Here is a 12073-nt window from a genome sequence, read left to right on the forward strand (position 1 = left end):
CATAAATATCCAATTACCAATATCTAACTTGAACTCAAGAACAGTATTAATATAACCTTTCTTATGGTATTCAGCTGAAACGCCAGACAAATTTAAAATTAAGCATATTAAATCTGAACGATTAATCGATACTTAATTACACCTCCCGTATGAACAACCAGACAATTTTAATTGGCTTTTATTGTGATCACACATCATAATATAAAATTTAAGCATAAAGAGTTAAAGATTAAACATAAATGGCGAGAAATGAATGAAAATGAGTAAATTTCCATTATCCAGTAGAAATTTCTAAAATAGCTACATATTTGCACCAAGACAGGAAAATAAAAATAATAAAAAGAAAAATAAGGAAAAAACAAAACCTAAATGAATAACCAAACTACATTGCATAACAATAAGATTAGTTTATCTCAAGGCTAGTGTTTTTCCTGTTCTTTTCTTTTTAGAATTTAGGCCTTTCTCGGAGACTTGGGTGCGGGCTTCTCAGCTTCAGCAGCCTTAGATTTCTTTGGTAGCAAAACTGGGTTGATGTTGGGAAGAACACCACCGCTGGCAATGGTAACACCGTGAAGTAATTTTCCCAACTCTTCGTCGTTTCTCACAGCCAATTGAACGTGTCTTGGATTGATCCTGTTCTTCTTGTTGTCACGGGCTGCATTTCCAGCCAATTCCAAAACCTGCATTTTGTTCAAGAAAGCAAAAATAACCCTAAAATTATTAATCTTTAAAAATCGAACAAGTTCATCAAAATCAAAGAAAGAAAGAACGAATAGCCTTCCTCGAGATTCAGAAATGAAATTCATAGATTTACCTCAGCAGCGAGATATTCAAGCACGGCAGCGAGGTAGACCGGAGCACCGGTACCAGTTCGCTGAGCGTATCTTCCCTTCTTCAGGAAACGAGCGATACGACCGACGGGGAACTGAAGCCCAGCCTTAACGGACTTCGTCACGGATTTCTTCCTGTCGCCGCCTCTCCTTCCTCCGGCTCCCTTGGTTGCCTTGGTGGTCTCCATTTCTGATACTTGAAGTTTTCTCTGAATAGGTTATCGAAACGATTCGACTTTGGAGGGAATGGTACTTGCTTTGATTTGGAATTGATGAATTTGATGGGAACGTGGAAGCTAATTTATATGGATGGGTGAGTATGGGAGAGTTGTGCCACGCTGGCAATCCGCAGGTTTGATTTTAAGCAGTTGGATTACGGCATTATGAAACATCGCGGGTGAGGATAAACTACTAATTGATCGCACGGACAGGAGATTGACACGCTGGAGATCCGTGGTTATTTGTTTGGAATTTTCTTGATTGCCACGCTGGCGATCCTTCTCAAGTTTGATTATTTTTTGTCATGGAAATCATGAATTAGAAAAAAACGAATGAAGGGACCGGTTTTTACTGTTTTCTAGTTTATGGCCTTCTCTGGCTTCATAAACAAAGTCTATTTGATAAGTTCATAAATTATGCTAATTATAGTTTGATAAACAATGTCATTTATTAAATCAAATAACTGATAGGTGGATCATTGCTCTATGAGACTAGGAATGAAATCTTAATGTAACATTTTTATTCTCCTTAATTTCAATCATCTAAATTAACCAAGCCTAATCCTTTGTGTTTTGTAGGATTGATAGCAAAAGATATGTAATAGTTCGTTTTATTTATTTAATCTATAAATTACATTGATTACAAAAACCAAAAAAAAAACATTGAGATATATGAATCATCCATTGATACAAACATTGTCCTTATACCATAATTTGTAGTTAAACTCATGTGCCTCTCACACCCACGAACATTTGATTAATAAAAAAAATTGCAGTGATATAGTTTGTCTTCATGAGTGGCAATTGGCAAATCATAAGCAAGTAAACACGAAATTAATACAATTATTATTTGGCACAATTTACTTAAATTATCACCATATCTAACAACAGAAAAGAAATAATATATAACACAAATATTTGTATAATAAAAAGTGAAAATAACAAAAATAATTAGAGAATAAATTAATTCATTTAAGAAAACATTCACCTCCAACTTGTTGACATTTGGAGGGTCCAATGTTAAGACTGGTTATAACTGATTGTAATTACTTGTACATTCTGTTATTTTACAGCTTACAGTTAGTTATTTATACTTAGTGTTAGCTGCAATTCGGTTAGATAGTTAGTTATGCTTTCTCCTGCTGTAATCTCTATTTATACTCTTGTATATTCATTCATTGAAATCTATCGAGAGATTACACAATTCATAGCCTTTGTCAAAACCTTTACATGGTATCAGTGCCCATACGATTCTGTTTTTCGTTGAGTTCTTGATCTTCCTTCCTTGAGTTCTTGATCTTCATCTCCTTTTCTGTTCATCCATGGCTTCTGCTGTTCCCTCATCTATGACTTCCTCTTCGTTTGCACCTGTTGTCTTTTCTCACAATCTTTCTGTAAAGCTGGACAATCACAATTTTCTTCTCTGGAGGCCTCAGGTTCTTGCTGCCATCAGAGGCCATATGCTTGAAGATTACATCGATCTTGACTACACGCCTCCATTGAAATTTCTCACGGATGCTGATCGTGTGGCTGGTCACATCAATTCGGCGTATACTCAGTGGAAGCAACAAGACAATCTCCTGTTTTCATGGCTCCTATCCTCCATGTCTGAAGGTATTCTAACTCGAGTTGTTGGTTCTGACACCTCGGCTCAGGTTTGGTCTGTTCTTGATACTTACTTCACTACTCAAACTAATGCTAAGATCGATCAATTTCACACTCAATTGCGAAATCTAAAGAAAGGCTCCCTATCTTTGAATGATTACTTACTCAAGATTAAGTTTCTAGTTGATCAGCTCAGCTCTGTAGGTCACACTACCACTGCGAAAGACCACATCACTGCGATTTTTAATGGTCTTCCGCCTGAATACGATGTTTTTGTCATCTCCATCAATTCTCGTCAATCGACTTATACTGTTGCCGAAATTGAATCTCTTCTTCTCTCTCAAGAAAGCCGTTTGGAGAAGCATAATCGCGATCTTGATTCCAGTCCTCAGGTCAATGCCGCGTACAGACGAGGTGGTTCGGCTTCATTCTCTAACCCTGGGTATGGTCGATTCTCTCCATCGCCGCACTCTCAAGGTTCCTTACCTTCTGTTGGCCGTGGTAATTTCTAGAATCCATATGCTGGTGGTCGTGGCCGTGTTTCTAATCCTGGTAGATCGTACAATGAAGGTTTCCCCAATTCTGCGACTCCTCAAGCAAATCGTCCAGTTTGTCAGCTGTGCTCCCGTCCAGGCCACTACGCATCGCGGTGTTATCAACGTTTTAACATTGATTTTCCAGGTTTTGGAGCTCAACCTGCAGAAAAATCGACCTCTTCCATGAATGCTCTCATAGCTTCTTCAGACATGGTTAATGATTCCTCGTGGTATCCTGACTCGGGAGCAACGAATCACTGCACAAATAATGATCATAATCTCTTGAGCAAGAGTCCATATTCTGGATCTGACCAATTGCATGTTGGTGATGGCTCGGGTCTATCTATCTCCAACATTGGTAAGTCTGCTATACAGTCTCTCTGCCCTTCCAAACCTCTATTCTTGAATCAACTTTTGCATGTTCCTACTATCAAGAAAAACCTTATCAGTGTTTCCCAATTAACTAAGGATAATCATGTCTACTGTGAATTTCATTCTGACTTTTGCCTTGTGAAAGATCAGGTCACCAATCAAACTCTGATGCGAGGGACCCTTAACAACGGTCTCTATGCTTTTCCATCGTCTGCAGTCCAGCTTGTTCATCCTAGCTCAGTGCCTTCCCCCTCCTTGCCTACCAATTTGAATAAATCATTACCTCAGTCTATGTCACATTGTTTTTCTGCTGATGTATCTAGCTCTAAGTCCCAATGTAATTCTGAATTTTTGTTATGGCACAACAGATTGGGTCACCCATCTGCTAAGATTGTAAAGTCCATTCTCTCTGCATGTAATCTTCCTCACATTAATAAAACACAGTTTGATTTTTGCTCATCCTGTTGTCAAGGCAAAATACACAAATTCCCTTTTCCTACTTCTACATCTGAGTATACTACACCACTAGAGCTTATTCATTCTGACCTATGGGGGCCAGCTCCCATTGTGTCTTCAAATGGCTATAGATATTACATACATTTTATAGATTCTTTTTCAAGGTATACCTGGATATATCTACTTAAAACCAAATCTGAAGCCATACAAACTTTTCGAAACTTTAAGACTCAGATTGAAAATGAACTTGGCTATAAGATAAAATCAATCCAAACGGATTGGGGAGGTGAGTACCAGGCCTTTACTCAATACCTCCTAGAGAATGGCATCACTCATCGTGTCTCCTGTCCCAAAACTTCTGAGCAAAATGGTCTTGCTGAGCGCAAGCACCGGCATATCATTGAGATGTCCCTTACTCTTCTTGCAAATGCTTCATTGCCTCTAAAATTCTGGGATGAATCTATTCGAACCTCTGTCTACCTAATCAATCGTTTGCCCTCTCCTGTTATTTCAAATACATCTCCTCTTTTTCGTTTGTTCCAAAAACAACCAGATTACTCTAAGCTCAAAACATTTGGTTGTGAGTGTTTCCCTAATATCAGACCCTACAATTCTCACAAGCTTCAATTCAGATCTGAGTCCTGCACTTTTCTTGGATATAGCTACAATCATAAAGGCTATAAATGCCTTTCCAAATCAGGTAGGATCTATATCTCTCGTGATGTTATTTTCAATGAGCATAAGTTCCCTTATTCATCACCTATTTTACCAGTGCAGCCTCATACTCAAATATCATCTCCTTCCACTACTTCAATTCCTTTGTTATCCAAAATTCGTACCACTGTTCCTATATCATCCACGCCTCAAACATCTGCATCTCTTCATGTTCCTCTTCATTCATTGTCTCCTTCTTCACCATCTACTTCCCCTTCTCGGTCCTCTCCCTCTTCATCCCATTTCCAGCCACTTAATCCACCTCTTCCACCTCCTTCTCACCTTTCCGCTGCCTCTTCTCCATTGCCTCAAGATCCACCTTCCACTTGTCCACCCCCACCCGAGACTGTACAAGCAGATGATCCTTTGTTACCTATTTCAAGATCTAACCAGAATCAACATCAAATGGTAACTCGTTCTAAAGTAGGGGTTTACAAACCGAAGGTGTTCATCACCTCTAGAGAGCCTTTGACCCTTAATGATGCTTTGACTAGTCCTCATTGGAAATCTGCTATGGATGCTGAGTTCAGAGCTTTAGAACAAAATGATACTTGGACTCTAGTGGAGCTGCCACCAAACCGAAGAGCCATTGGGTGTAAATGGGTTTTTAAGGTAAAAGAGAATCCTGATGGTTCAGTTCAAAAGCACAAGGCGAGATTGGTGGCTAAGGGTTTTAATCAGCAATATGGTTTTGATTTTACTGAGACATTTAGTCCAGTAATCAAACCAACATCTATTCGGGTCATTTTCTCCTTAGCTCTCTCTTATGGCTGGCCTATCAAACAACTAGACATCAATAATGCTTTTTTGAATGGCCAGCTACAAGATGAAGTTTTTATGACCCAACCTCCTGGTTTTGAGACTCAACATAATCCTCCACTGGTTTGCAAGTTGAAAAAGGCTCTCTATGGCTTGAAACAAGCCCCTCGAGCATGGTTTGAAAAGCTTCGAGCAACTTTACTTTCTCTGCATTTTCATAACTCTCAAGCTGATCAATCTCTCTTTTTAAGGTTTGACAATGGCTCACCTCTCTTTGTTCTAGTATATGTAGATGACATATTGGTGACAGGTAGATCAGCTACTGAAATGCATCATTTGATCTCTCATCTGAATTCTGTGTTTGCTCTCAAGGATCTTGGTGATGTTCATTACTTTCTTGGCATCCAAGTGACCAAAACATCTCAAGGATATCACTTATCTCAGTCTAAGTATATCACAGACTTACTATGCAGATCAAAAATGCAGTTTGCTAATGGTCTCCCTACTCCTATGGTTGGTGGCGAAAAACTTTCTGCTTCGGGTAATGATCCTATTCAGGATCCAAAGCTTTATCGCAGTTTGGTGGGGGCTCTTCAGTATGCAACTATCACACGTCCAGAGATCTCCTTTGCTGTTAGCAAAGTTTCTCAATTTATGCATAATCCACTTGAGTCTCACTGGAAAACTGTCAAGCGTCTTCTTAGATATCTGAAGCACACTCTGGACTATGGCCTTCATTTTCGGGTTAGCTCTTCTCTTAATCTGGTTGGCTTCTGTGATGCTGATTGGGCATCGGACCCCGATGACCGTCGATCTACCTCTGGCATGTGCGTTTATCTTGGTCCAAATCTGGTATCCTGGTCATCTAAGAAGCAAGCTACTGTTTCCCGGTCTAGCACGGAGGCAGAGTACCGAAGTTTGGCTACTCTTACTGCTGAAATTACTTGGCTTCAAGCTCTACTTACTGAACTGAAGATTGCCCAACCTCATCCTCCTGTGCTTTGGTGTGATAACCTTAGCACTGTCCTCCTCTCAGCCAATCCCATTCAACATGCTCGGACCAAGCATATTGAGCTAGATTTATACTTTGTCAGGGAAAAAGTGCAGAGAAAGCAAATTGTAGTTCGTCATGTTCCTGCTCAAGATCAGACTGCTGACATTCTCACCAAAGCCCTCTCACATTCTCGGTTCTTCTACTTGCGGTCCAAACTAAGAGTTGAGTCCTTATCCACTCTTAGTTTGAGCGGGGGTGTTAAGACTGGTTATAACTGATTGTAATTACTTGTACATTCTGTTATTTTACAGCTTACAGTTAGTTATTTATACTTAGTGTTAGCTGCAATTCGGTTAGATAGTTAGTTATGCTTTCTCCTGCTGTAATCTCTATTTATACTCTTGTATATTCATTCATTGAAATCTATCGAGAGATTACACAATTCATAGCCTTTGTCAAAACCTTTACATCCAACACCATCCAATACAAACTGATGTTTAATTTGATAATTCAATGACATATATTATTGGCATAGTTTTTTTTATATATACAAGAATAACGAGTTTATATTGTACTTTCAACATGCCATTTGCTTATCATCTAAAACAATAAATAATACTAGGACATTCCTTTTCTAATCGAATCCCACAAATTGGGGAGAGTGTAACAAAATTCCATCTAACTGAATCTCACAAATTATAAGACTGATTCACAATGATGATTGTCTGTAATATTTTAGTTACCTTTTAAACTATTTTAATTACTTATTGATTATAAACTCAATGGTGACATATAAATTTTAGTTTTTTTTCGTTATTTATTTCTATTTTGTTTACATTATGGAATTATTTGAGAGTTTTTTTTTTTGTAACTTATTATTTTATAAACATTTTTGTAAAAAAAAAAGTTGGTTACTTATTAAAACTATAACTTACCACTTCAAACAATCTCTTATGAAAAGTCCAATTTGAAACACTCTTCATTCGTTATGCTCTTTTTGAATACATTAATAGATACAAACTATGTCCACCAAAAATTATCACTACAAACAATTTAGCCGTACCAAATCCTACCCACAACCTTTGAGTTAGTTAAGATCAATTGATCATCAATGCTCTCATTGGCTCTCTGTCACCCACACTTATTTCATTTATCGCTCGTGCCACTACCTCTAATGAATTATCGGTTGTTCTCACCAGAGTCGACTTTGTTAGCCCACGCCTAAGGGCCTCTTAGCCCAAAGGCCTCCAATTTGTTTTTTTTTTTAATAAAATAAAATCTATCTAAAAAATTGTATAGTTTTTATTAGACGAAAAAATTATAAGCCTTTAAATCTAATTTTTACTAGGGCCTCATTAATGTCAGGATCGACTTTGATTCTAATAAATATATATGCTAAGTCATTTAGTGGTTGCATCAGATGAGTTAATAAAATCCTACTAAAAAATCTCACCAAAGGCACCATGACTGTCATTAATTTTCTTTATTCAATCAAATCCATGTAGATGAATTGGTCATACTAGGTGCCCCAATGGAATAAAGAATACCTTATGGCGGAGAAGATCCTTGATGGACTAGGTGATGACTGCAAAGAGCTTATGTGTGTTGTTCAAGCCAACGACTCTATCACCTCCGATGAACTATATGAGAAACTCTTATCCTTTGAAGCCTCCCTTTCAACCAACCCCAAATATGAGGTCCAACTTCCAATCACTTTCAATCTCACAACCATGACAAATACCACCAACACATATTAGCAACTATGTCAAGGCCAACAACAACTCTCGTCCCAATAACTCATCTTTTGTGGGTACCATAAATTGGCACCTAATTCTAAACAACTTCAATCGCTCACCTATGGTCACTAATTTTGGTGCTCCAACTCACAACGATCGCCATCCACCTCTACCATATTAGCAATTTTGTCAAATTTATGGCATTCAAGTCTTGAATGGTAAGGAACGTGTAGTAATTCTTGAGCTTGTGAGCGAAAAGTCTGGTGACAATTGGCACTGTGCCTGGATTTGATATGTTTATGATACCGGATGTGAGGGCTGGAGTTTGTGCAAGGAGGTACATGAAACTCTTAGCCAGTGTGGTGAATACCACTTAAATTGTGATTAGTGAGGTCAGGATAGAATGGATTAGTCTGTGGGTTTTTAAATGTGTTTCCAGGCAGTCTGCCAGGCCTTCTTTTTATTAAAAGAAGATTAGAATGGTAATTGGTTTAGTACCAGAGATGGAATCAGGTGTAAGCACTGTTTCGAGTGGCTCAGTGGGGTTATAAGAATTATTGAGTTAGTTGCTGAGTAAGATAGAATCCTTTGAGGTGGATCTTGGATCTGGTTAAGACCAGTTAGAGATCAGAGTGAGAAAAACCAAGTAAAGGGTTGTGTTGGTATCAGATTAAAGCACTGCGAGTGCTGAGTATATCTTGAGAGTTGGTTTGATGCTTAGTGTTTGTGAATCAGATTAATAGTCCATTCAAGGGTAAAATTGAATGGGATTTGTGATCGTCTTGGACGATGGTGTGGTGGTGTTTTCTCTGCGGAGAATTGCCAAGAGTGAAGAGTGCCTTGGGGATAGGAGTGTCCATGGATAGTAAAGATATTTCAGGTGCCTTGGGGAGAAAGTGCTGGGTCTTTATAGACCAGGATCAGTTAGTAGGTTGTTATGACATCCTAGTAGTAGAGAAAAGTGATTGCTTATACAACATGTTGATTTAAGGATCTGACCAGGACTTGGTAGAGTTTATGGCGGGCCAAGTGGCCAATTTATTGTTTGAGATTATTATCTCAAGAAAGATAAAAGGGAAGATGGTTAAGTGAGCCACAGACAGGCAAGGTTGAATGAGAAGCTTTAGCTGGACTAGCCAAAGGCTGTCAAGTGACAGACATGAATTTATGGTGATATAGAGATTGGATCTGGGATCCGATGGACATTGAGAATAACTGAGAGATTCTGGATGAATCTCATGCTATTCTTTTATTTGTTTCATTCAGGCATCATGGAAGGGTAACATGGTATGTAAATTTTATGGTGATGGCCTGAGATAAAGAGGCATATATCGAGGCATGTGTAAGGCTCTTACCTGTTAGCAGGACAAAACAGTGTATCAGGAAACAGCAAGGCCATTACAGCCTTTGGGCATTTCATAGTGGGAATAAGGGAGCATCGCGATGAGTTTCGCGGTGGGATTCCCAGGTTGAAGGTTCGGCATGAAATGGGTATTAAGTCATTGTGGACTGGTAGTCCAAGTGAGTTTGTTATATCCGTAAGGATAGGTGAATAGTACAGCTGATCTATATTTGAGTCTCCTTGTGAGAAGGATAGAGAACTTTCGTGAACTCAAGGTCTATCTTATCAGATGAAGACTTTATTGTGACTTCCAAGTTTTGGAAGGGTTAGAAGGCGATGAATATATAAATGGAACTCAGTACAGATTATAACTCTCAGACTGGTGGTAAATCAGAGAGAGAGGGTTATCCAATTATTATTGGAGGAACATCTTATAAGATGAGTGAGGAAATATATATATATATATTTATGTCTGAATCCTAAGGTGGTTCAGGGGATTTATGAGTTTGCTGGAGCTTAAACTTTGGTTGCCCATTTCTCAGAATAGATGGAAAAGAGTTATTGAATTGAAAAGTAGGAATATGGAATTCCAGGTAGGAGAATGTATCTTCTCTAAGATATCACTATGGGAAAAGAAGTGAGGAATTAAGACAAGTTAAGCCCTAGTTTATTTCAACAGTTGGATCCTGATTGGGTCTGAACAGGGTGATTCTGAATCAGTTTTACTTTTGGCACTGGCAGTTGTACACAGTGAGCTATGTGCTTCCATGCAGTGGGCATGGGCCGAAGGAACTTATGAGTTGAGTTATGAGGATCTGAAGGTTAGGTTAAGTATTTCGGTAAGGAATATCCAGTTTAGATTGTGACGTAAGTAATGAGGTTCTATTGAGCAAAATGTACCTTGGGTTAAGGTAAGGTTGTCGAAATACTGAAGTCAGGAAATGACTTAAGGAAATTTATATCCAGTGAGTGGAACTCCGGTTCCGAGTTATTGAGTAAATTTCGAGGACGAAATTTCTGTAAGGAGGGGATAGTTGTAATGCCCCAAATTTCCTAATAAGGTTTATGACCTTGATTATGAGGCCGGGAGGGCCATAATTGATTTATTATAGTATTTAATGATTATATGCATGTTTATGTGAATTATATTATTATATGATGGTGAATGCATGCATATGGGCTCATATGTTAATTATGAGGGTAATTTGGCCACTGTGGGCGTAATTATATATTTTGGGTGCATGGTTGTGATTAATTAATATAGCCACATTATAAGGTGGATTGGTTCGAGCTATTCGACATGAGACGATCATGAGATGTAAGTGTTCGGTCTAGTCATAACGGGTTTAAGTTCGGGGCTCGGGGTGAGTCTCGGGGTGAATTTAATGATTAGAGCATTACCGGGAATTAAAGGGTAATGGGATATGATTTATTGATAATTGGGAATATTGAGAATAGCGGGAATTGGAGAGCGTTAATTATAATTAACGAGATAAGCGGAAATGACAGTTTTACCCTTGGAAGCTTTTAAAGGGGTTTATTTGGCTTAAGAGCATTATGGTCTTTTGACCTTAAGGATTTATATGACTTAAAGGCTTTAGAAAATACAGAACCAAAACAGAGCCTATCCTCATCTCTCCCTTTCTCTCCCGTACAAGGTTTCCTTCACTCTTTCCTTTGGATTTTTGAGAGCCCAATTGAGGAGTTAAGCTGGGAAAAGGTGGAAGCTTAAGAGTTTGGTTCAGACATTGAAGGAGGTTCAAACTCGGATTTAAGGTAAGTTTCAACCATTAGTTCCTGGTTTATACTCTGTTTTAGTTTAAGATTTCAGCTTGTGTATTCTTGGTGATTAATTGGAATTAATGGAAGTTCTTGGGTTTGGGAACTTGGGTTTTGATGAGGAGGAGTTATGGGTGATATTTGGATGTTTAAATGAGTGTTTGGAAGAGGTTTTGAGTTGATTTGAAGGCTTGGTTCTAAGGGAATATGCAGGGGAGGTCGAGCTGGTGCGTTGCTGATTTTTGGCTGATCTGGGTAATGAGCCGCGACCTGGCTTTTGTGTGCCGCGGCCTAAGGTGTCTTTTGAGGCAGAAATGCCTCTGTCAGGGTGATGAGCCGTGGCATGGCTGTGGTGAGCCGCGACCCATCAGGGCAGATTTGACCAAAATTGTGTTTTAAGCCTAGGGATGCTTACCATAGGCCTCGGGGTTGATCCTAGTACCCGGTTAAGTGGGGATTGATGTTGGTTTGGAAACTTATGTTGACCAATTTTATTGATGGTATCTTATATTTGGTTATGACTAGGTGACCGCTAAAGGACTAAAGGTTGATCGTTCTCAAGGGTCGTTCTTTAAATCGTTCTAGCTCGACTTTGAGGTAAGAAAACTGCACCCTGTGTATATGAGACATGCATGGTTATTATTGATGCATGTCGGTTGATTATTATGTATGACATGCATGGTTATTATGATTCATGTTGGTTAATTAATGGGTATGACATGCGTGGTTATT

General features: G+C 38.7%; 1 protein-coding gene across 1 annotated transcript; it reads right to left on the reverse strand.

Annotated features, from left to right (window-relative positions):
- Positions 1–250: 250 nt before the first annotated feature.
- Positions 251–1113, reverse strand: LOC133790957 (probable histone H2A.5). Its single transcript, XM_062228813.1, has 2 exons — positions 815–1113; positions 251–680 (listed from the first exon to the last, which is right to left on the reverse strand). The coding sequence occupies exons 1-2, from the start codon at positions 1016–1018 to the stop codon at positions 453–455; spliced, it is 432 nt and encodes a 143-aa protein (XP_062084797.1). The 5' UTR covers positions 1019–1113; the 3' UTR covers positions 251–452.
- Positions 1114–12073: the final 10960 nt, after the last annotated feature.

This window comes from Humulus lupulus, chromosome 7 (genome assembly GCF_963169125.1).
Source record: "Humulus lupulus chromosome 7, drHumLupu1.1, whole genome shotgun sequence".
Taxonomy (NCBI): domain Eukaryota; kingdom Viridiplantae; phylum Streptophyta; class Magnoliopsida; order Rosales; family Cannabaceae; genus Humulus; species Humulus lupulus.

What these genes read in the sequence shown, in the direction of transcription:
- LOC133790957 (XM_062228813.1), bottom strand. Translation starts at nt 1,018, where the DNA reads ATGGAGACCACCAAGGCAACCAAGGGAGCCGGAGGAAGGAGAGGCGGC. An exon ending in TTGAATATCTCGCTGCTGAG is followed by an intron (nt 681 to 814) that starts GTAAATCTATGA and finishes AACAAAATGCAG; the next exon opens with GTTTTGGAATTGGCTGGAAA.